Source organism: Heteronotia binoei, chromosome 8, assembly GCF_032191835.1.
Source record: "Heteronotia binoei isolate CCM8104 ecotype False Entrance Well chromosome 8, APGP_CSIRO_Hbin_v1, whole genome shotgun sequence".
Lineage (NCBI taxonomy): Eukaryota > Metazoa > Chordata > Lepidosauria > Squamata > Gekkonidae > Heteronotia > Heteronotia binoei.
In genome coordinates, this window is record NC_083230.1 from 90,604,196 (window position 1) to 90,630,268 (window position 26,073).

The 26,073-nt window shown below is 41.9% G+C and overlaps 1 protein-coding gene across 1 annotated transcript in view; it reads right to left on the reverse strand.

Moving 5' to 3' along the window:
* Positions 1-23,096, reverse strand: part of RIC8B (RIC8 guanine nucleotide exchange factor B) — a 51,160-nt gene extending 28,064 nt beyond the window's left edge. The window contains exons 1-4 of the mRNA XM_060245568.1: positions 22,720-23,096; positions 16,833-16,880; positions 10,430-11,035; positions 6,831-6,925 (exon numbers count right to left, since the gene is read on the reverse strand). Coding sequence (XP_060101551.1) covers positions 6,831-6,925; positions 10,430-11,035; positions 16,833-16,880; positions 22,720-22,797 — 827 coding nt within the window. The 5' untranslated portion in view covers positions 22,798-23,096. The remainder of the gene's footprint in view (positions 1-6,830; positions 6,926-10,429; positions 11,036-16,832; positions 16,881-22,719) is intronic.
* Between the last annotated feature and the right edge of the window lie 2,977 nt (positions 23,097-26,073).

Sequence of the window (26,073 nt, forward strand, 5' to 3'; positions counted from 1 at the left end):
ACTGTTGCACATGTTTCTGATTAGCATCTGTGCATGTGGTGATTCAACAGGGGGCCTGGGAGCATGGCCAGTACAGTCCCTGCCACACACTGGTGCGTACTGCCTTGGGCAGCTTTCGGCAAATCTGCCTATCTCATATGCATGCTGTACTAGCAGCAGCTCTGCCTGTCTCTACATGGTTTCTAGGAGCAGCTTGGAAAAGCACAGGTGCCATATTGGACAGAGCAAGTTATTTATTACATCATATTTATATCCTGCCCTCTCCGCAAATGGACTCAGGGCGGCTAACGAAGTTGGCAACCCATTTCACCAGACCCCTTCATGATTTGCTTTTCATTTCTGTTTGTGAGTTCCATGCCCATTCTTGCCCCATCCCTCACCATCTGTGACTTCCATGTAGGGCTGTCCTTTCATGCATCCAGATCATAGATGTGAACCTGCCCTCTTGGCCCAGTTGTTAGAATACTGGTCTGGGGGAGGGGGGGCTTTGATTCAAGCCTAGCCTCTGTCTCATTTTTCTCTTTTACTTTTTTATTGGATGGTGTGTGTGGTTCAGAGCAGGGAAGGTTACATGTGGGCAGCATTTTTGATGCCAGTCAAGATGTGAGCAACCTGTGTGCTGCACAGGTGCCCTTCTTCAGGGGCTAGAGAAGAAAGTATCCAAGCCACATGCCTCTGTTAGTGTTGCACTACTGCTGTGTTTTCCCTCTCTGTCTGTTGGCTCTCCATTGAGGAGGAGAGGCAGGTGGGCTCCATCTGTGTAAGACACTTACAAAGGAATCATCGGCTGCCGTTGGCTGCTTAGTGTATATTGCCAGCATTGCCATGGACTGTGGTTTGCTTGCTATGCCATCTGTGCCTTACATGTTGCCATTTCCCCCTGCAGAATGCCCACAGGGAATGGACCAGCTGCACTGCTTTTGCGTCAGTAGCTAGTCACCAGTGTCAAAACATCCCGCAGGATTACACTGCCCAATGATGACTGATTCATTCCCACACCTCCAAAATATTATTAAAATTCTGATCAAAATAATCCTACAACAAGTGACTCTGCAATGTACTTTGTTATACGATTCTCTATAAAACATCAAAATTTGTTCAAACTGAATTACGAAAATTTGATAAGGTTCACAATTGGGGGCTTTAAAGTCTGGAGATCAGTTGTAATACAGCGAGAACTCCAGGACCTATCAGGAGACTGACAGTCTGTGTTTTAGAGTTGCCAAAGTCCCTGGAAATGACTAGGCCTCATTTTAGAAACCATATTCGCATTCATACATCTGTTTTTAAGAAAAAGTCAATGTGTGAACATTTTACAGTGTACCAAAGCACCATGACCTAGATTCATGGGGGGCGGGGGTTCAATCACATGTGAGTTGTTCATAGGTTGACCGTAACTTGAGAATTACTCAAGTATCAAAAATTACTCAAAAATCAAGTGTACACTGTACACAGTTTGTAAGTAATGTGAACAGGGCTATAATCTTATTGCAAATAACAAATTTGAGGGATTCAAGATTTTCAGTAAGGCAGTAAAACCACAGATTGAGGGTGGTGGTTTTTTCTCAACTGCTTACAGGACTCCTTAGACCTGCAGAAAAATATCTGTTTGTATATTAAGAGAAAGAAAGCTTGATTAAGCACTGAGTCTGTTAATTTGCTTCCAGGAGACATGAAACATCAGATGACGGAAAAGGTATGTGTGGGGGAGAAAATTGCCCTGTTCGAGCTTCTAACAGGATAAAGTTACCTTGAGGTAGTGGAGGATTAGGGTCAGGAAATGAGCCTAAAATTTTATATTCCAACCCAAAACCTTGTAAGTTTAAATATTCTGAACCCTTTGAAGACAGGAGGAAAACCACTTCCTCCACTCCTAATACAGTATTCCTCCAAAGATTTATCAGCTGTAAAGAGTCAAAGCTCCTAACAGTTTAAACTATTTTTGAATATGAGAGATAGTGAGGAAAAGAAGGTATTTATACATGGAGAAGTACACATCCCCTGACCCAGCCTTTATTCATTCATCCCGGCAAACGAGGAATATTTAAAATACTGATTCTCTACAAACACCTGGCCCGCAGGCCAGAACCGTCCCACACAGGGCTTTGATCAGGCCCCCTGGGCTTTTTTCTCCCTCCTCTTCCCCCTTTGGAGCTGAAGGCTGCAGTTCCCAGGCTCTTTGAAGCTCTGAGGCAGTCCCTTGCAGCCTGGAAGCTTCAAAGGCTCTTTGAAGCCCTCTAAATTCCCAGGCTGAGTCTCAGTTTCCGGACTCTTCCTGCCTTTCTTTGCTGGCTGCTGCAAGGAAACTGTGGGGTGGATTTTAAGATCCATTCCATGTTTTTCTTGCAGCTTTGTCTTTGCTCTGCAATGGTTTCAAACGGAATGAAGAGGGTTACATTTTCAGCATTCCTGTAGCCAGCTGAAACTCATGCTTCCTGGAGTTCTGGCCTTGCAAACAAAAGGTTGATGTTCTCAGCCAGCTTATCTCTGTTGAATGGCCCTAATCTAGTGAGTACTCTAATGTGGGAACCCACAGCCAAAGGGGGATATTATACTGGAAAGCCATTGCCAATCTGAGTAGACTTGGGGGTGGGAGAGAAGCTTACAATGCCATTTCATTGTTTCCACGGAGTCAGAACCTTTGTGCTTTTTCTCGATGTTTTATTTTAAAAACTGCACTGCCAAATTCCACTATTCCAATTTAAACAAAATATTGGAAGAGTTTTAAGCATGTTTGTATTTTAAGTTTAAAAATAATCTTTAACTGTGTTTGTCTGCGTCCTTTCTAAAGTTTATATCTCCACTTCCTGGCATTATATTTTATGACACACATGGCCCAGCCCCACTAAGTCCCACTTGTGTCCAATCCGGCCCTCCTAACAAATGAGTTTGACACCCCTGCTCTACACTGTACTTACTCAGACCAGAGACAGTCACCTTCCTAGTCCCCTAGTCCCAAACCTCATATCTTTGTCACTAGATTACTGTTTATTTAGTCCTAATTTAGTCTTGAACCTCAGCAAATTGTTTAACTAGCTCCAGACTGCAGTAGTCTTACGTTATTGTGCCATGGACTGGAAGAGATTTCCTGTCTTCTCCCTCTGATTCTTCAGAAGTCCCCTAACCTCATGTAGTATATTCACTGCCTCTACTGTGCCTCAGGCTTGGACTCCATACTTACACTGAAACCTTAGATTCATACTAAGTGGTGAGGACAGAGAATAGGGCTGCCAACTGCTTAGAGGAAAAAAGTGTCCTGTCTTCCTGATACAGGCTTAATATGTTCCTTACTTCAACACCACAAAAAAGGTTCAGCTGCCCACTGTCACATATTAAGCCTTTATTAAAGGCACAGAACATTTTTCTCCAGGCCTGCTGGCAACCCTAGGACAGAATCAAGAGTTTGTGGTGGTGTACTTGGGTCACATAGGCAACAAGGTACTTAAGAAAGATTTTTAAAACCCTATAGTGCTGGGTTTAACCAGAAGAGTCCATCCCAACCAGACTGTTTGTCTGTTTTGAGAGCAGGAAAGCGTAATCAGAATATTATTGCTTCTGCACTATGATAAGGAGAAATCTGTCATTAAGAAAAGCACACAAAATAGACATGTTCCTTTCTAGTGACCATTATAACCTATCTGTTATTCTGGAATTAGAGAAAAATATGTGTCTTACTCTGAAGAGACTACAACCAATAAACTAATCCTCATGAAGGACGGTATCATACACTTTCTAATCAGAGGACACCACTTTGACAGCATAGTATACTAGACCTAAGCTGAGTCTGCTACGATATTTCCTTAAGGGTGTAGAGCACTTTCTGCAAAAATCTGATAGACAGAAGCAACTGCATTTGCCCAACTCCTTTATAGTGTCCATAAGCCTTACTGAAAGCACATCAAGCGATGCCAGCATTAAAATGAAAATAGATGGTCTGATGAGAAAGAGAAAACTATCTTCTATAAGATATGAAATTGGCCTAAATATATTTCAGGATAATATAAAATGAAGCTATGACATACACAAAGGTGGAAACACCTGATGATTGAACACAACTAAAAAAAAAGTTTGATCAGGTGCCAAATCAAAAATGAACCAGACAATACAAATGTAAAACAACTCTGTACTACTGCTGCATATAGAGTGCGCCCAATGGGAACCACCGCATTTGATATATGTGTTATCTGTTTTATTGTATTTTATGGTTTTAGTTTGTAGTTTTTAATTGTTTTAACTCTGGTTGTGATCTGCCCTGAGCCTGCTTGCGGAAAAGGGCGGAATACAAATTAACTAAAATAAAATACAGTGCCAGCCACTTGATAGGCACAGTCTCGATATCTGAAGATTTCTTTAGACATTGCTTCCCTCACTCACCTCTAAGCAACAGGAGACCAGGCCTTGGGTTCATGCCCTTCATCTCTGCTTGTGCCCCATTACCTGGTAGAAGGCATCACTGAAGTGCCACATACTTGATACCCAGAGACTGTGTAAGAGTGATTCTGTGTTCAAAAATTGCTGGACATCAAGGCTTGGAACTTACCATCCGTACACAACAAGTGGGGAAGGAGCAGGGATGAAGTGCACAACTATGCTTGGTGCTACTATTCCAGGGAAGAAAACAGATTTATATTCTGCCCTCCCTGCAATGTCTTAAATCTTAAGTAAGGCAAACACAAACTAGAGAGACTGAAACTTAATAATAACAGGAGAGTGTTAAATTGTAACAGAAGGTGCAGAAAAGGTGACACTACAGTGACCAAGGAAAGGCTTTGCAGAACAGGGTTGCTGTGAGACAGGAATAACACAACACAATAAGTTCTACTTCAAATTCCGGACACAAAACACTGCTATTTTAGCAGAGGGTTTGATTAATTTTTAAAGCGATCAGGCACAGTTTAATATGATTAAAGCAGGATCTAACAGACAGACTCACCTTTCTTCAGGTTATGCCTTAATTGCCAAGGCCAACCCACAAATGTTTGAGATGGTGGCAGTGAACAAGGAAAACAAATGAACTATTAATTGTGTTCTATGTCTTAAAAGGGCAACTGATTAAAAAATTATTTAAAACAGCTCCAGATTCCACTAGAACACTCTGCATATGCAAATTCACAGTAAAATAAATGTGTGTCCAACACCCATAAGAGTTCACTCTGTACAAACTACTGTTCTTGATTTCTTATACACCTATTGTTTATGAGCCATGCCTTCAGCACTGCTTCAAGCTCTTTGCAAGTCCATTGAAGACCAGTCTTCCCAAGTGAGGTCTTCCAACACTTTGTGAAGGAAAGAGAAGCCAGTTCGCAAAACAGTGCTTGCAATACAAAGTTTAAGCATTCTCAGCTCATGAAGTAATCATTCAACAGATACCTGATTTTAAAATTCAAACTCTGGATGACTTGGAAGGTATCTGAGTGTGCACTTTGAATGACCATCTTCAAGAAGGGTGGAGATTTAAGTTTCAGGCTGTGTTATAGACATAAATCCAGTGCTGAAGGAATCAAGCACTTGTTGTCTTCTATTGACCTTCCTGCTGTGTTCTGCTTCTCTACACATTCTTGGGGCTGGTTTATGCATACAAATACACCAGTTGTCTACTGAACACTCACAATGCAACCCTATGCACAGGGACTCTAAGTCTTTTCAAATCAAGATACAGCCCAACTTGTGTGGTGTTGTTTGAGAGGTTATTTACCCTGTTTTAAAAATGTAAGTGAATTCCAATGTTGAAGCTTTCTTATTTAAAGAAAAATGCAACAATAGTATGAAAAATCCTATTTGAAAATAACAGAACTACAAGAACTGATTTTCTGGACATGGTAAATATAACTTAATATTGTTGTGCCTTTATTCCTATTCCCAGATATTATGTGGACAAGTGTCCCCTTTATATAGCCTTTAAGAACCACTATATTAAGTCATTCATTTTCATATGAAGTTGAAACAAAACAAAAACAGGTTTTTTTCTAAAATCCCACTTCCTTTTTATAACTGAAAAAAGACCAGAGTATTCTAAGCAAAAAATCTACACTAGTGGTACCCTGCAGCTTGCAATTAGCAATTGCCATAATAGAAAACAGCCACATGATTAGAGCATGCCAACCCACCAAACACACCCATGCAATAACTACAATTAATTATGCATCTTTAACCTTTTTAATTACCATAATGATGTAAGACTGCCTCTGCCCACCACTGTTGAACCTTAGGCAGGTCTTGTGTGTCTGGAGTGAGGGACAGTGGCTTCCCTCACTGCCTTCCCACTATGTCCTCAGCGTAAAACACATCAAGTGAGGGGAGTGAATGAGACTGCCAAAAAGCCCAGAGGAGGACCAGTTGGCTGTGGAGAAAAGGAGAAAAAGGGGGAGTAAAGCCAGCCCTCCCCATGGCCAACTTGCTCTTTTCTTGGATGGCTGCCATGGTGGTGGTTTTACTCTCTCTTCTTTGCTTCCTGCTTTCTCTGCCCTCAACAGCAACCTGTGTGCTAGAACAATAGTGCAGATACTATGGATAAGGGGTTGTTGTGAGGACAAGATTAATCCCTGGCACAAGGCCTAGAACTCAGTTTACTTGTCCTCTGGTCCCTGCAGTAGCAACACTTTCACTGCTTGCCAACCACAAGCCCCTATAGGGCAATGGCATCCTTCACTTGCTTGGAACATAAGTAAGTTCCAGATTGGGGACCAGTGCCTAGAACACCCACAAATGGCATGTCAAAGAGCCATGTGGCTCCTGAGTCACTGAGTATCACTGATCTACACAAACTGGATGAGCATCCAACCAAACCAAAACATTATCCCTAAAAAAAATGTATCTGTAATTCCACCAACCTGTGCAACTCTTCAGTTTTGTCTTCAGTAGGGCCCAGTGTTAATAAGCAGTGACGCAGAATGGCAGCCATATAACGAAATTCATGAGAGTCATTCTATATAAATGCAAATTATGAAGAGGAATTTATTTCAGTATTAAAATTGTACATGAAGACTTCAGGACACTAGTATAAACAGGAATTAAAACAAATGTCTACCATGCTAACAAATGCTTTCCAGTGGGAAACTTGTTTTATAAATACCATATGGCTTATAAACTAATCTTGAGGTATTCAAGAGACTGTAAGCCTTTTATTACTGCTGCTATAAAAAGATCAAATCTTGCCAAACTAGGCAAGATTTAATGTGGCAATCTCTGCTTACGTTTGACAAAATCAAGCCCCAAAGTTTGGACTAGGGATGGGCACAAACCAAACCACAAACTGCAGTTTCAGCACAAACTGGGCCAGTTCATGGTTCCCAAACCAGGGGGTTGGGAAGTGAGCTCTGAAAAGCATTTAAATGCCATAGGAACCAACTGGCCTCTTGGCCTGACCAGAGTTCCAAAGGCATTCAAATGCCTTAGGAGTCCACCTTCAGTTGGGCCAGCCTGATTGACCTCCAAGAGTGAGTTCCAGAGGCCTTTAAATGCCTTCAGAGCTCACTCAGGATGGGCCAAACTGAATGAACCACAAACCAGTCCGTCCAATGGAGGAGTCTGTTGGAGGTTTGTGAAAACCCCAAACTTCCATCTTCCCGGTTTGTGCCCATCCCTAGCCTGGACTTTCCTGACCTATTCATATTAAGGCATCTCACCCACAACTGGTACTTCCAAACTTGCTGCAGCCTTTTTAGCTGCTATAATTAATCAGTAAGCCTCCTATAAAATCCAAGCAGGCTTTGTATCAGAATTTAAACTGTTTTGTAGTCAAGTTGGTTGGCATAGGGCTCCAAAATGATTTTGTCTAAATCTCTGCCCCTGCCTCCTGGAACCCTATCTACCTGATGTGTTTGATCAGGTCGTCCTTTGTCCTGGAAAGCTAGAGCTGTGGCTTGTCTTGTCTTGATTTGCCTGGAATTCTTGGCACATAATGCTGCAAGGTAAAGCAAAGGTACCATGATTTGCCTTGCACCTTATTCAGGTACTGTAATTTGTCTTGGGCCTTATTTCCAAAGGTCTTGCTAGCTTTCTCTTGACAAGATTCATACACTCCCAATTCAACATGTTGACAATTTTTTTAAAAATATCCTCAGCACACTATGCGTTAATATTGGAGTGTCTTTTTCAGTGCAATATTGCCTTTCTGTGAAATTATAATATCAGAGGAGTCAACCCATTGCACAAAGGCTGTTTTTCTGGTTAGGTAAACTGACATTCTTGGAAGGATTCATTATTTAGCTTTTTTGCACTTGAACTGGCTCTCTGTTGACACCACCCCTTCCATGACATCTTTCATTACTAGTGTCAATCCAATCATTCCTCCTTTCATACGTTCTTCATCAGCTCATTCACCTCTCTCTAGTTGTCCCCAAAAACACACTCAAAGCATTCATTCCTGTGCCCTCTTAGAAGTCTAAGCAAGAAGGTACAACATAGCATGTATAAAGCAAATATATGGCAATGGCTATCAAAGTTTTGCCCCACACTCAAACTATTTTTTCCTTTTGGACACAAAAGCTCACTAGAGAGTGGGAATGTTAAAACTCATTCACTCTATCTTAGCGCTCTAGGCTCCACTGGAAACATATAAAGCTCTCCACTGAAGTTGCCAAGGCTATGCCCAGAGTTATTAGCTACAGTATGGGGTACTGCTCTTGTGCCTTCAATAGTACTGAGAATAAAACAGTTTTTACTCTCTCCAACCTTACTATGGCACCATGGTATCTTCCTTGGAAACACCCAGGGGCAATTGACATCTTGTAAAATCTAGGTTAAATAATATTTTCTTCCAATACTGATCTAGTAACTCTAGATCTTGGCATTTTTCCATGCTGAATTAAGTTTGTAACACCACCAAATTATTCACCATCTTTTGTCCTTGTGCTGCTTACATCTAGATTAAGAACGATGCAAAGGAAAGTTTCTACTAATAAAAAGCCATGGGGAATGTTGGCTGAAAACTTTCATATAAATAGCTAACTACATAGTGTATAATCTGCACTCACTTTAACAACAATCACAGTATGGAAGGCCTTTTTTTGTACTACCCACACCTCCATAATAATTAAAATGAGAGGGATGATGCTGGTTGGCGAGACTGAGATCTCTGTGGATATTGTACTTCCCACATTTAATGGGGTTCACCTGACCCCAGCTGATGACTGTGTTAAGAATCTTGGCGGTCATACATGACTCAGCTTTACTGCTGGAGAAGGTTAATGCAACTTTTTAAAAATGTATTTTTCTATCTCTATACATTAAGTACAAAGGTTTCCTATTTCAACCCTGCCAACCTGGGCCATGTGGATCCTTACCACAGTATGCTCAACCAGACTACTGTTGACATACCCTACTAGGACCACACTTGAAGACCTCAAAACTTCAGCTACTAGAGAATGCTATAGTTCAAATATTTCTCATGATCTGGGAGAGTGAGCCATACTACATCTATTCTACAGGTCACTCTGCTGGTTATTGATTCATTTTTGGGTTCAATTCCCAGTGCTGGTTATTACCTATAACAGCCTTCATAGATATCTGCAGGACTGCCTCTCCTAATATGCTTTGCTGCAACAACTACACTTATCTGAGCAAAGCCTTTTGAAAATAACACTCTGCAAATGGGTAAGATCAGCAACTGCACGTACCCAAGCATGGTATGATGACACCTACCCCACAGTACAATTACCTACCTGAAAAGGTCAAGAAGGCTCCCAGCACTAGTATCATTCTATACAATATGTCCAAATATTTTCAGAAGGGCATTCTTATGAAAGGGATATTGCTGTAGTTTTTAATTTTTGTTGGAAACTGTAATTTGTTTTTTTTACTTATTGCTGACTTAATTTTTGTGATCTGCCTCCATTACAAAGGTAAACTACACAAAGTAAATACCGTAATAAATAAAGACCTGTTCATTTGGCATGTCTTACTGAGATAAGGTGCTATACTGCTGAAAGTTATTACTGCAGTAAACAAACACTGAGGGAAGAGGAGTGAATCTGCCCTAAGAGTACATTTGTTGTGCCCAGTTTTGGGGGGGGGGGAGAGGAGAAAGCGCCACAAGAATTCAGATTGAAACTGCAGACTGGGATCTTCCCCATTACTGAGATAATGTGGAAGGGGTGCCCAACAACTGCTCAAAACACTCTTCCCAACACGAAGATCCGCACACAGCAACAGATCATATAACCTTAGTGGCACTGTAGGTTTTATTGTCCTATACTGGAACTTGACACTTGAAACCAAGTGGAGGTTCTCAAGACACTTTTAAAAGTTCAACTTGAGTTACTGCTTTAAAAAATTCATACAGCATTGTCCCTGGAACCAACTCCTAAGCACAAAACTTCAACAGAAGCTATTTTGACTAGTGTTAAAGTAGGGACACAGGAAAATCATCTTAACTGTAACTGTTGGCAGATAAATAAATTTTGTGAAAATATTTCAGGTCCAGACTTACCTCACTGTGTACATTCCAACTATCAAGAGTTACATTAAAGAGTGCTTTCAGTGCTTCAATAGCACAATCTGCCTCTTGCAGTGACAAGGGTGACATTTCATCTTCAGCTGTAATGTATTTATCTGTCCATCTTATACTAAATGCACTTTCCAAGGCCTGAGTCAACAGTGGCAATCCCTGAAGATCATACCGCAACTGTGATCTAATATCTGTATGCAGAAGGGAAAGGAGGAAGAGGAGGCGTAAATCAAAGCATTTTATGTCCTCGACAAATTGTTGGTCCTTGCACTTTTTCAGTAGATTACAAAGCATAGCTGCCAGGTTGAGTTCCAGACTGAGTTTCTGAGCGGCTGGACTATTAAAAACAATGTTACAGAGGCATTTTAAAGCTTCCACTATGACAGGGAAGTCAGTCACATCCTCCAGTGAATCCTCCAGAGAATCCAACTTTGCCAGCTTCATCAATATCTGCATATTTTCCTTAGTCGTCACAGGTACTAAAACCTTCTTGTCTCTTGAGAGAATACGAAGAGCTTCCAGACAGGTGACTCTGCATGACGTTTTAATATCTTTGTCCAGAAGATGTAATATTTCTTCACATAGTTGCTGCACATGCCAGGGGAGGGGGGGAAAAAGAGAGATTTTAGGATTGTGTTCACACACATGCCCCTGACCAAAGTTCTCTTGAAAATATCTAGCTTATTCTGTGTACTGACTGTTAGGTTTTCAAAATTAAAACACACACAAATAAATCATTCCCATGAAAGCAAAAGAATAACTTCTCACTCACACATAAATTTGCCAGTTTCCCAAACATCTAAGTCACAGTAACATGTCCAAAATACAGTAATATGTCCAATTGTGTCTCTCTTACACATGTTACCTTTCTGGCTAAGAAGATGCAGTTACAAGAACTCAAGTACTTATTTATATATACAGTACTTTTGAAACTGTATACTATGAAGAAGGGGCAGTAATAAATTTAGCACTGTGTGGCCACCATGAAATGAAAACAGTCTCAAACCCCCCCCCCCCCCCAGCTCAGCTATAACTAACAGGCTCAAATATGTTCAACAATCCATAATGAGATCCTGTTTGTTATATCCCACTCACAAACAATAGTTTCTCTCCCCCCCGCCCCCCCCCCCACAAGCTAGGACTGTGCTGTGCTTCAAAATCCTGGCAACAATCCACAGCTTGTGGTTCAAGCACAAGAACAGACTAAGGTTCACTAAACACCAGGAACATTGGAGCTGGAACCTGGAGGTTTGCAAGGCTTTTCATTGTAATAACAAATCATGGTTTGTTATTGCATCTGAATGCAGTCTAACATTTTATGTACCCACTCAGGAATACAAAGATACAGCTAGACCGTGCAGCCATCTTGCTCTCGTTTAGGAAAGCTTAGGAAAACAAAGACAAGTATCATGGTAGAATTAATCTACAATTCTGCATTTTTTCTTTAAAAATAGGCACAGTAAGGAAGTAAACAAGGAGCAGCAAAGGGAGAAAAAAAGTCAAATTATTCAGCCAGAATACTTTTAAAAGGGTCTTATATAGCTCATTGTACAAGACCACTAGTAACCCCCAGTACTTTGGCCTCGTAGAGGATTATTTGCCAAAGTACACAGTGTTCCTAGTCTCCCAAACAAATGATAATTGGCATCATGTCATGCTGCCTTCTCTTGGCTTGGTTTAAGATTTCGTAGTTCATTATGTCTTTTGACCCAGAGCCTTCTCAATTTAAAATTCTCAGCTGATTTTAATTAAACCCTCCATAGGGGGCTCATGAGATAGACCTGGTTTTTAATTTATTGAATTCAATCTAGTTCCACAGCTTTTCATTGGGCAGGATGGTTATAATCAAATCAATGGGAAATCCTAGAATAAAGTAGCCCATAAATAAGCTGCTTTCCTCACTCTCTATAATTCACACAAACTCTTGTATGGACCAACAATATTCTTACTGTTGCCTGTCTAGAGTAAGGAACAAGATACCATCAGCTTGAGGCAAAACTAGCCAAAATCTTAGCTGCAAGCAACCCTTGAGAACAGCAATTGCAGCAAATACTGATAATTAACTGACAAGTCACCCAAGGTGGCAGGCCTACACTGGAGAGAAAGAAGAGATATGAAATCTGCATGGTATGGGGCTGAGACAGAATAAAAGAGCAGATCATGAAGTGTCCAGCCCACCACAACCAGTTAATTCATAGCAGTTGCCCAAGGATGGGAAGCGGAATTTCAAGAGATTAATTAAGCCAGGAGCATTTTAAAATATATATTTTAAATTTTCTCCTTAACTCTCTCTGTGCCACAGAGTTTTACACTAATAAGCTATGATGATGGTGAAGATAAAGGAAGACTTTTTGATGCTTGTGATAAGCGTCCAGGGAGGAACTATGAGAAAGTTTGGCAGCGAAGAAAATGAATGATGTCAAATATCTTTTGTTGCCTGTTTCTAAACAACAATAACAAATTGAACTGCAAACATAATTTAAGTTTCAGGTAAATTCACTGGCAATACAATCTGAAACAGAATTAGACCCATCTGAGCGCCCTGACTTAAATGGACTTGGAAGTGTAATTCTGTTTAGGATTGCACTATTAGAAAATCAGCAAAGTATACACTTTGCAATGAGATACATTGAAAAAGTTTGTAATCCTTTGCCTTAGAGTGCAAAATTCTGCAACATGAAACACCTGTCTTCAAAACCAGGCAAGTTTACCAGTTGCAGAATTCTTCTCTGGTAAATGTGAACCACTGAAGAATTCCCATGCTCCATCCTACTCTAAATTATCTTCCGTGATGACTGGAAGTGACATGGCAGCAGCAGGAGACATCCAACAGCTGCAAGAATTTTTCCTCCCCGCTGCTCTGTCACTCCAAAGCAGCAGGGTGGATGGTGCTGCAGACGAGAAAGATGAGTGGGGCATATGTAGTACTCCAAGATGCTCTTGACGACATCATGGGATTTGCCCTGGTGTTCCAAAACAGAGCGCCTGGATTCCAGCTTGAATAAAACTAGCTCAGTAATGATTTATTCCATTTTTGATAGATGAGCTGGGAAGCTTAGCCAAACCTACTTGTACCTTTATTATGCAAGGCTAAAAACATTCCCAGGAAGGCAAGCTCTTCCATCTCTCTCCCCTTAGTGCTTATTCTCCCAGTTACTTTAACTTTGCCAACTAAAACCAAAAGCAATCTGGCCTAGAAAATGAAACAATAACTGCTGCAGGGAGGAAGAGAAAGAAGAAAAGGAAGAAGAGGAGGAAGAAGAGGATGAATAAGAGGAAGAAGAGGAAGCAGGGGAAGAAGCAGCGGCAAATGGTGCTCAGAAGAATCACAAGCAACATATCAAAGGGTCATATGTGGCTCACAAGCCGCTTAGTATCACAGGCATAGGAAAAGAGTTAAATCCCTATTTCTTCAGAATCATGGTCCACAATTCGACAGTTGTTTGCTTGCATCTTAATTACATATCAGGGATCCCATCCTGAATCCCTTAACATCATATGCAGTTGAGCCCTTATATGGATTTCTTTCTGAATGTTTATTTCAACAGTTTTACGAACTATGCAATAAAAAGAGAAGTTATCTTACAAGCTGGAATTCTACTTTAGCTTGCTAATATATGTCCCTGCACAATATCATCTCAGGGATGCACAAGAAATGTTACTTCAAATTCCCAGCTTCTCCAGACATTCTGTAGACTGCAAACAAAGAGCATTTGCCTGGAATGAAATTTGTGAAGTGCAGCTGAGAGAAAGTCATGTAACATTTCGCTCTTGATAAAGTGTGAACTGCCTTAGGGCGGTTCTTCGAAATGCACAGCAAGTACAGTCGACAGACGCATTGAGAGATTGATGTTGGATTTCTCCGGTGAGTGAAGAGGAGTGAGGTGAAGAGTTGCTGCTGTTGCTCTACCTCCCCCTGAATGGACTTTCACTTCACCAGTGCTCTTTCGAGCCTTTTCCCTCCTTGTAAGGCCTTGGACTTTATGGTCACATTATTTTATCATCTGTCAGAACGGAACTAATTGAACTGAGATATTCTTGCTGGAGCTGGGCTCCTTTCATCCTTCTGCACTTTTGATTGTGTTTTGTGAGATATGTTTGAATACAATTTATTGTGATATAAGTGATTTTTGAGCCACACGGTTTTGTATTTTTGACATTCTGTAGACTGCAGCTTCCATTTAGTTAAGTCTCTGTATTTCCTTTTTATGCCCTGCAATCATGACAAATGCATTCCAATTCTTGTACATTACAGGAGGTACACAAAGAGGAACAAATGCAGTGAATAGAAAGGCTAAATGTCATTGGGATTCCAATTTATTTATCGACAATATATCCATGTATAAAGCATAGCTCACTGTCTTCACTGTGTTCAAGGAAACTAAAAAAAAATGACTGTAACCATCCCTCTATGTTATCTGGAAGATTTTCAATTAGGGTCATGTAAACAAAAAAACTCTGAAAAAAAGTTTATTCTCACATTATGATTTGTTTTGGCTAAGTCAGAAATTCTCTCTCATCACAACTTTCCAAAAGAGTTCATTTTAAGGTCAGTTTTAGTTTTATGGTTTAGCACTTGGGCGGCCAAACTTCCTTAATGTAAGAGCCACATAGAATAAATGTCAGATGTTTGAGAGTGGCAAGATGGAGGGAGGGAAAGCAACTTTAAATGCATTCTCCAAGCCACTAGCTGGCTTGGCTTAGAGAAGCAATTTAAAGAGACAAATGCCTTCTCCAAGCTGGCTGACAGGGTGGTGTGCTTCAAGAGCCACACAATATGTGTCAGAGAGCTACATATGGCTCTCGAGTTGCTGTTCAGCTACTCCTGGTTTAGCATATTGTTAATTTTACTGAGCTTAACTTTCAACACCAAAAACCCCCAGTCTTCACAATGGAACAATCCAAATAAATAATTCCCATTGGAATTGTAAATTCCAGAAGGAATTATTTATTTGGATTGTTCCATTTACAATTCCAGAAAAAAAACACAACTCAAGCATACTACATGCCCTGTGTGAAAATCACACAACACTGCATTAGTCAGATCCCTCCTCTCACTGAAGGGCAGTTTATAGCCAGAAAATCATAAACACCCATCCTAAAATATCATTTCAAATATCATATATGCAATATACCATCTGGCCTAAGAAGACATCAAATGGATGCCAGCCAGGGACAAGCCTGAAGGTTTAGAAGTGTGAGTCAGAGCGGCTGACTAGCTAATGACCCCCCTCCCCACCTTAGAGAGATGCATAATTTAGAACTAAGTGTTTCTCAAGAACATCTTGCCTCATCTTGGATTAACCTCATCCACACCCAGTCTCACTTCCCCTCACCCATTTACATTTAGCACTACACTTACCTCACCCATTTACACTTAGCACTATTCACAAAACCTGGTAGCTATTCCCATCCAATACTTGCAGAGTCATCAAGCACCATTCACACACAAAGTTTCTTCCCAAATCATTGTTCATCTATGAACAAACCATCAAGTTATTGGTTTTGGGGTGAACATGTCAGCTTGCCCCAGGAAGCATTTTCCCCTGTATCTGGATTCCCTAGATGCCAGTGTGTTATGTGTGTGTTCTCAGTGCCATACCTCACATCCCCAAATCCATTTGGGTCTTCTCTTCTTCTGTGAAATGCTAGTCATTTTGCTCCTGCCTCCATGGACCTTACTGTAGCCTTCACTGAAATTGCTTCCATCTTTTTCCTCTTGTCCTCTTAGCTTGTATATTTTCTGTATTTCAATAAGCCCATTCCAGTTGGACAGGTTTATTTCAAGAGTTATCTAAGAGAAAGATCTCCATCTACATAAGGTGAGAATCCCAGTTACCTCCTCTCACTTTTTCTCCTTTAAGTTAATTCCCCCAAATAAATGGGAAACTGCCTCTTTGGGTAATAACTGCTAGGATGGAAAACCACCGCCTTCCCAAGATTGCCCTGTATGGCGAACTCTCCACCGGCCATCGAAATAGAGGGGCACCAAAGAAGAGGTACAAGGACTCCTTGAAGAAATCCCTTAGCACCTGTCACATCAACCATCACCAGTGGTCTGACCTAGCCTCAGATCGCAAAGCATGGAGGCACACCATCCACCAGGCTGTCTCTTCCTTTGAGAACGCACGCATAGCTGGTCTTGAGGACAAAAGGAGATTGAGGAAGAATCGCACTGCTACAGCACCAACCCTAAATCAGACTTTTCCCTGCAGCCACTGTGGCCGGACCTGCCTGTCCCGCATTGGTCTTGTCAGCCACCAGCGAGCCTGCAGCAAACGTGGACTATTGCACCCTTCTTAAATCTTCGTTCGCGAAGCCAAGCCGAGAGAGAGAGACAGAAATGAAACCAAAAAAGTGCATGCTTTAACCTTAATATGCTTACCTTCCTTTTCTCTTCATCAGAAGGCTCAAATTTGAAGGTGCCTCTATTCTAAAGAAATAAATAAGATGTTTTTAAAAAGCATCAGTAGTTTTCTTAAACAAGCTGACACATGCTGCTTCATCAGAATAAGTTTTGTCAGCCTCTAAACCAAAGGTGTCGAACTCATTTGTTATGAGGGCCAGATCTGGTATAAATGAGACCTTGTCGGGCTGGGCCCTGTTGGACCAGGCCATATGTGTACCTATTTAAGATTAGATAGCAGGGATATAAATATTATAAAGGACACAGATAAACATAATTTAATTTTTTTTTAAAAAAACTTAAAACTATGCTTAAAACATTAGAACTCATTGGTCTTAATGGTGCTTTCTTTGTATTTCTTCCATGGGATCCAGGGAACTGGGCAAAGGAAACCCTGGCTCTTTCCTTCCTTCCCCAGGTGACCAGGAGGGGGAAGAGCCTCAGCCAATGGAAGGAAGAGAGGCTTGGCTCAGTAGCTCTGCCGTGCGATTGTGATAGCGGGGCAAAGCAAGCTCTTCCTCCTCCCCCTTCCTCCCCAAGGGAGGAGCCTCAGCCAATGGAGAAAATAGAGGCTTTGCTCTGTAGCTCCTGTGTGATTGAGCAAGCCTTGCAAAGCAAGCTGACACATAAGGAAGTATGAGAGAAGGAGAAGGAAACAGCTGACAGCCAGTTGCTGGGGGGCCCCTGATAGTTTATTATTGATAATTTAAATGATAAATTAAATTATAGGAGCCCTACGAGGGCCTGATTCAGCCCCCAGGCCAGATGTTTGACTCCCCTGCTCTAAACCAAGTAACAGAGCTTAAGCCTATATGTACTTCCTTTTAAGGGATTTTTTAGTTGCATATTTCAGCAGGAACAAAAATAAACTAGCTTCTCATTCATTGTTTGGAATTGAATTTTGAGAATTTCATTACATTTTATTCTGAAATTACAGTCAGTTCAATGCCTATTTATTCACTTCACTTATACCCTGCCTTTTGCCCAACAGAAACCCAAAATGATTTACATCATTCTCCTCTCTTTGTTTTATCCACAACAACCCTGTGAGGAAGGTTAGTGTGAGAATATGACTGTCTTTTAGCAATCCTTCACCTCTAATAAAGTGCTACTGAAGCAATAATCACTAGAGATGTTACCTTTTAGTGCTCTGAAAGTATTATCCATAAAAATTATGAATATTTATCAGCATAGGGTTCCTGACAAGAATGCAGAGATGACCACTATTTTAGTTGGCTTTTAAAAAAGAATTAGAGAAATTAATGGAGGATATAATAATTATCATTATTAGCCAAGATCACCAAAGGGAAACTCTATGCTTGGGACAGCATACGCTGGAGTAAACAATGGAGAAAAGTTGTCGTCAAGAAACTGGGCTTCCTTTAGCTATTTCCTGGTTTTTCAAAATTCTGGTTCAGGCTTTTGGGCCTAATAAATTACAGAAGGCCCCCTTTGGGAACTAATGTTATGACTTGCCAGTTCAGAGAGAGAAATAAGGGTTGAGATACTCAGGTTTAAATGAGATCACTGACGCTTCAAACCTGAGACCAAGAAAGAGTTCTGCACTTGTATTTTATCTCACTGGTGCAGGGAACTCTGGGCAGGGGTGAGGAGTTCATCTTTGAACACATTCTAGCTGCAGAAGGACATAGTCACATTTCTTGGCAACACACCTGATTAGCCAAGCAGGCAAGCTGCAGGCACTCCGGCATAAAGCAAGATTTTCATCATAGTTTGTACCTTTTTTGGTGCTTCAAGCCATCATTTGCTCCTTTGAGTTATCCTTTAGACTAGGTGAGCCCTGTGTGGCCTGAATATCTGTCTCTTGGATTTTGGACTCTGAAACCTTACCTGGACTCTGTGTTTCAATCTGGTCAGGAAACATCTGGATCAGAGGGCCAAAAAGCCTGTATGAGTGTTTTAGGTTATCTGTTTAGATTTATTATATTTTTTTGCTTTGTACTGCTCTTATATTTGTATACCTTTTGCACCTTTCTTTTAGTAAAACCTTAATAATACTTCTGTGGTGTTATATGGGATTTAAGGCTTTAAGATAAACCCAATACCTTGGCCTATTTGGCTACCAAAGTAATTGTTTCTAGATTAAAAAAAAAATTGGAATCAACCAGGGCTATGGTTGAGGCAGCAGAGATCCACAATCAACTTCCCCTACTCCACTTTTGCACCATCTATGTGGCACTGTCTGTTCACTGTTCTCCACCACCTGCTCAATACCCGATTCCATCTATCAGCATACATACTGAAAGTTCTCTAGGGACTATTTACTAATTGTCCCTAATTGCCATTGTATTATGTATTATTCAATGCTGTATAAGTTTTAAAGTATTATTTTAACTTATTGTATACATTACTACTGTATACATTACATTACCCTGAGCCCTGCTGTACATGGAAGGGCAGGCTAGAAATTCAATTAAACCAGAGAGCCAGTTTGGTGTAGGGAGAGCCAGTTTGGTGTAGGGAGAGCCAGTTTGGTGTAGTGGTGAAGTGTGCGGACTCTTATCTGGGAGAACTGGGTTTGATTCCCCACTCCTCCACTTGCACCTGCTGGAATGGCCTTGGGTCAGCCATAGCTCTCGCAGAGGTTGTCCTTGAAAGGGCAATTTCTGTCAGAGCTCTCTCAGCCCCACCTACCTCACAGGGTGTCTGTTGTGGGGGGAGAAGATACAGGAGATTGTAAGCCACTCTGAGTCTCTGATTCAGAGAGAAGGGCGGGGTATAAATCTGCAATTCTTCTTCTTCTTAAATAAATAAACTTGCAAGTATCCTACCTTGCAGGGCGGACTTCTTAATACCCAGTAGAGCTACAGACCTGTTCCCTCAGTCTCTCAGATGAAGGGTTAGCCAGAGGCAACTTGTTACCCTGGGCAGTGAGGATTCATTTCCCCATCTTGTACTTTGTTTTGACCTGACCTGTCACTGTCCCTTGACAATCATCATAATCAAGCCCAGCCTGTGTGATAATTGTTGGCAAGTGTTGTGAAAGTGTCTGGTCTGATCCAGCAAAGCACTTCCCATATAATTAAAGGGAAATGCACGTTCTGGAACTATCCTGATGCAGGGCTTTTTTTTGTGCAGGAATGCACAGGAACAGTTCCAGCAGGCTTGGCGTCAGGGGGTGTGGCCTAATATGCCAATGAGTTTCTGCTGGGTGTTTTCTACAAAATGCCTTGTGTGAAAGAGTGGTGATGCCATGGGGTGTGGCCTAATACACAAATGAGTTTCTGCAGGGCTTTTTCTAAAAAAAACCCCAACCCTATAATATTTGTACTCAGAGTATCTTTAACAGACTCAGTAGACAAAGGCCAGCAACACTCGCCCTGGATTATAAGAGACTATACAGAGGTCATCATCATTGAATTGTGATTCATGAAATAATTTTGCTAAGCATAGAATGTAGGACCATATAAGTCACTGAGGCATATTTCACTGGTATTGTTATGCTATGCATGAGTAAGGATCTTGGCTGAGGAAACGACACAAATGTTTCCACACCTTAAGGACATCTCACACATTACACAGCATCACTCAATGAGGTGGTGCAGCCTATCCTGGCATTCTCTGTACATATTTTCAGACATCTACTAGTGCAGTCCAAAACAGAATTAGACATTTCTAAGTCCACTGAAGTCTAAGGGCTTAGAAAGATGTAACTTTGCAATTGCACTGTAAAAGGTGCATTGTGCAACGAGGGCCCATGAGGGCCATGAAAGCAGCTGCAGAACACCAAGTAGTTGTGCAATACAACTCTGAAGCTTCAGCTCTACGCATTAGCCAAGGATGGTCTTATCAACAGATTTGTGCACAGCTGAAGTTTCTGTGGCCTCGGTGATTAAAATGCAAAAATTCCTACAGATTATTTGTTTATTTTATTCATTCTTTAAGACAGGGCTCAGGGCGGTATACATCAAAATACCCATAAAAATACAATTAAAAGGTTAGAATAAAAAAAAATACCTCTAACAATGTCAACACCTAGTCATTCTTGACTCAAGTGTTTAACTTAAGAGGATGATATGTCAGCAGTACATGTAAGGTGCACTCTCCAATCTAGGAGTAAATGGATATCCTACTAAAATATTTAGTAATGGAAGAATGGTTATATCGACTGTTTTAAAATACAATATACGAGAAGCACAACAGTTTAATTTTCATATAACTATTTTGCTGGTTTTCCTTTAGTGCTTGTATTGTTTTAATTAAGATTTTAAATTTGATGGAAAGCTAGAGGAGGGCTGAACCAGAAGATCAAGACAGAAATGTCTGATTGCAAGCATTTTGAGATTGCTTTGTGGACCTTCCTACTACAAGCTATAGTCTGAATCTTGATCCTAGCAGCTGGCTATGCAAGGATTTGAGTGCATCAAGAAAGATCTATTTCAACTAGAGTGCAAACAGCTTGCTCTAACAAAGACATTTTAATCATCATCACAACATACTAGAAAGCAATGTAGATCAGTGGAACAGTGTTGCCATAGCAGACACACCAGTAACTAAGCAACCAACCACCCTGTGGGCCAGATGAAGCTTCAAAAGGTAACCTTATGTAGAACATTCTACCCAAAGGATGTCAGAAACAAGGATGCTTAATGGGCCATTCTACAACAGAGAGGAACAAACAGATGCCCAATCTAGCAAATGTCAGGTTTTGCTTTCAGTTTTTGACATGGCTACAGAATATTGGAAAATCCTCCATAATTAACATCTAGGATACAATGGAAAGGCTGGCACACCAGATGTTCATTGCTCTAAAACATTTAAATTTTTAAAAGCATTTCTTGCTCTGCACTCTGCATCACATAATACTTCTATCCCCTAGCCCCAGCCAATCAGATTTTAACCCATAAAACAAAATAAACCCACTGCTGCACACATTTCCACAGCAACCTCTCTTGAATTGAATGCACATTTCAAAGAGATGCATTTGTTTTTATTTCAGTATAACTACACAAGGCAAGCAACAGAGTTTTGTTGTTGTTGCTGTTACAGTGTCACAGCACGAAACAGTGCATGAGAGATCGTCAAGACCTGCTCTTAAAATCAACAGAGAGAGAACGAAAAACAAAAGAAATTGCCAATTTGTAGGTAACGATACACTCAGAAGGGTGGGGTGCAAGGAAGGAATGAAGAAAAAGGCAAGTCCATCCAAAAGCAAATCATAAGAACTACAGGTTTTTTGGTAGAAAAAGCCCAGCAGGAACTTATTTGCATATTAGGCCACACCTCCTCGCATCACCATTCTTGCACACCGGCCTGTTTTTGTAGAAAAAGCCCAGCAGGAACTCATTTGCATATTAAACCACACCCCTGACTCCGAGCCAGCTGGAACTGCGTTCCTGTTTTTAAAAAAGCCCTAATAAGAACGCTTTTCCTCTGAAACGGTGCCAGAGCTGCACGCCCTTTGGTATAGCTGGGCAAGCACTGTAAGAACGGGATGTAGAAGTAGGAGACGGAATGTTTAATGGACAAACAGTAAGAAAGGGGAACTGACACTGCTTCTCCTCAGAGGGCCTTACTATAAGGCAGCGGGCACATGACACCCTCCTCCCGCGTACCCAAAATCTTTCCAGTGGTCTTCCAACGCACTGGGGTTTCCTTAAAGGTTTTTGAAGCACAACGAAAGGGCTTCCTGGTGCGCCAGCAGCAGCACAACCAGAGAACACAACAGACCCGGCCGTTTGGCCACTCCTCGGTGCCAGCGCAGGGCAGCAAAGTGGCGCGAGGAGGCGGGGGGGGGGGCAATCAGCCATCGCAAGACTGAGGGAGCGCGCGCAGGGAGAGCGTTCGGGGGGGGGGGGGGTAGTTGCTGCCGTTAAAAGGGGCGTGGCGAGCCCCTGTCATTTACCTGCTCATTGAAGCGGCTCAGAACGCGCTCAGGCTCGTTTCGCTCACGAACTGCCACCAGCGCCGCTTCCAACGCCATTCTAGAGCGAGGCGCGGGCAGGCGGCTCCTCGCCGGTATGCGGTAGGTTCCGCTCTAACGGTAACGATAGGCGGCTACTCCCTTTCTCTGACCCCACTACCTTTCACCTCGAATGACGCCACGGCGAGCCCAGTAACCAGGAAGCTCCAATTGGCTGGCAGGAGGTTGACAGAGGAGGCTATGTCGCTTCCCATTGGCTTGGCTCTATTTACCTCAGGCGGGTGTTGCAGGAGAAATAGGCGTGGTGGCTGTTTGGGGAGACTACATTTCCCGGTTGAGTTATGAACCGCTTCTGTGTGGGTAGCATGCTTTGCTACGCGCAATGCACACTGGGGGCTGTTGTCTTTCTGTGAATCAGTTACTTGCGCTCCCGGTTGCTGGGAGTTTTTGTTTTCGTTTTGGCCTGACAGGACGTTGTTCTCGGCGTGCTCGCTGGACCTGCTTAATGGCAGATCGGGCCACTTGGCACGTGACATAAGAGAATTGTCGTAGGGGACAGTCACGCACGCCCTATTGTACATAGCCTTATTGATGGGGAGGGAGCCCAGCGCAACGTCGTACAGCAGCTCGATCTCTTTGTATATAAACAAATGATTGGCAGAATTTTATACCACCATAAGCTTTCGTGGGATTTTCAGTTTCCGCGAGTCTGCGCCACAGTCTCGTCACTTTTGTGTGTGCGTGTGTGTGTCATTTCCATCCCATGCCACGTGTTAAAACCTAAACTTGAAACTTCCTGGACTGTCCTGAAACTTATTTGGAATAGGAGAGCGGCAGAAGGGAGAAATTTCTCTTTTACTCTTGGCTTTCCTAGGGTGAATTTGAACCCAAGGCAAGCAGCCTCAGTCATAGACATGCATTTACTCATCTTCATGAGCACACAGGCTAGCAGAAGTTTCTTGGTGAAGATCTTCAGAAAACTCTCATGCTGGTTTGCTCTGAATTGAATCATTTGCAATAATAAAAAGTAGAATCTTACTGTGCTTTTCATTCTTCTGTTGTTCAAGACATTTGATGCTGCCACATCGCAGCTTCCAGGGCAGGGGTGTTGAACTCATTTGTTATGAGGGCCAGATCTGATATATATGAGGCCTTGTTGGGCTGGGCCTAACCTATTTAAGATTAGGGAGCAGAGATAAAAACTGTAATGTACTGAGTGACGAGACGTGTTGAAGGCAACATACTTTATTGGCAAGTACATCACGATGGAAAAACACGCAGGCCGGGTCCCAATTATATACATACCCCAGAACAACCCTCCATCTGGCGAGGTCCAATCCTGGCCAGTTAAACTTCCCGCCACAGATCTTGATTGGTGAACGTATTAGCGAGCTACATCCGGGGACCAGTGGGCTTCCACTGGTCGCCTCTGCAGCGTTCGCTGTGCTGCAACATCACGACTGAATTGCAAGACATAAAAACTTTATAAAGGACACAGAAAAACACAAATATATTTTTTTAAAAACTTAAAACATGCTTAAAACATTAGCACTTGTTGGTCGTAAAAGTGCTTGCTTTGTATTTTTTCCATGGGATCTAGGGAACTGGGCAAAGGAAGCTCTGGGTCTTTCCTTCCTTCCCCAGGGGAGGGAGAAGCTTCAGTCAATAGAAGGAAGAGAGACTAGGCTCAGTAGCTCTGCTGTGTGATTGAGCAAGCTTGGCAAAGCAAGCTGTGTTGCAGAAGGAAGCAAGAGATAGGGAGAAGGAAGCAGATGGCAGCCAGTTGCTCAAGGGCCTGATAGGAGCCCTCCAGGGGCTTGATTCGGCCCCCAGGCCACATGTTTGACACCCCTGCTCCAGTGGATCTCATTTGCGGGAGTACTGGACAAAACAAGAAAAAAGGTATTAGTTGGTAAAAGGTTTCAAATGCATCTGATGAAGAGAAAGGTATTTGCCACAGCCAGGGTTGCCAGCTCTGGGCTGGGAAATACCTGGAGATTTTGGGGATGGAGCCTGTGGAAGGTGGGGTGTGGGGAGGGGAGGGACTTCAATGTAGTATGATGTAATGAAATTCACCCCCGCAAGTGGCCATTTTCTGATCTCTGTCACCTGGAGATCAGTTGTAAATGTTCCCTCTAAGCTGCGGAATCTTGTGAGCAAAAATTCTACTTTGTAAGCTACTGGCATTAAAGTTGTGAACTACTGCATAAATTAGCTTGCTCTGGGGCCATTTTTCATGAGCTAAGCCAAAAATGTGTGAGCTGGAGGCTAAAAAACTATGAGCTAGCTCACATGAACTCAGCTTAGAGGGAACACTGGTTGTAATAGCAGGAGGTCTCCAGCTACCACCTGGAGGTTGGCAGGCCTAGTCACAGCAACAGCTTTTCTATGGCAGCGTTGGACCCAGACACAGTGGGGAGGTCATAGTCTTCTTCAGTGAACCATTTTCTAAGGAAGGGAGGAGGGATGGTGGCTTAGTGGTAGAGCATCTGCTTGGTAATTAGAACGTCCCCGGTTCAATCCCTGGCATCTCCAACTAAAAAGGGTCCAGGCAAGTAGGCGTGAAAAATCCGTTTGGGACCCTGGAGAGCCACTGCCAGTCGGAATAGACAATACTGACTTTGATGGACTGAGGGTCTGATTCAGTATAAGGCAGTTTCATATGTTCATATATGAGACGGCACTAGGGATTAGCAGATAGGCAAGGCCGAAACTGTAGCTTTGTGGAGAAAATTGCACAGGTTGTAAGGGGAAAAATCATTGTAATGTAGCTATGTCATATTATATATGTTTCTAGGATGCTTTAGAGCTCCTCTGCAGTGTCATTGCTTACACAATAATATTCTGGAGGATGAAGTTGGAGTCCAATAGCACCTTTAAGACCAACAAAGTGTCTGATTAAATGTGCTTCTAACGCATGAAAGCTTACATTCTCAATAAAACTTTGTTGGTCTTAAAGGTGCTACAGAACTCCAAATTTGTTCTATTGCTTCAGACCAACATGGCTGCCCACCTGGATCTATTATGGAGGACAGATGCTGTGGCATTGGCACTTGGTTTATAACTACTTTATCAAAGTGGAATACCTGGAGATACACTGTGTGTTTGTGGCAAACACTTCAGTAATTTGGAATAGGTTTGCCTAGTAAGTAAGAAAAGATAAACTATCCCTCTCTTGAAAGATATAAGCAGGTAGAAGATGGAAATAAGCTACAGGGAAACCTATGAAATTCTGCAAGTATTGTATGTACTATTCTGATTGGAATTAGACTCATTGATCAATATACTGATATTTTAATTATCAGCTGTTAAAAGTCGTTACTGTCTGTTCAAGGA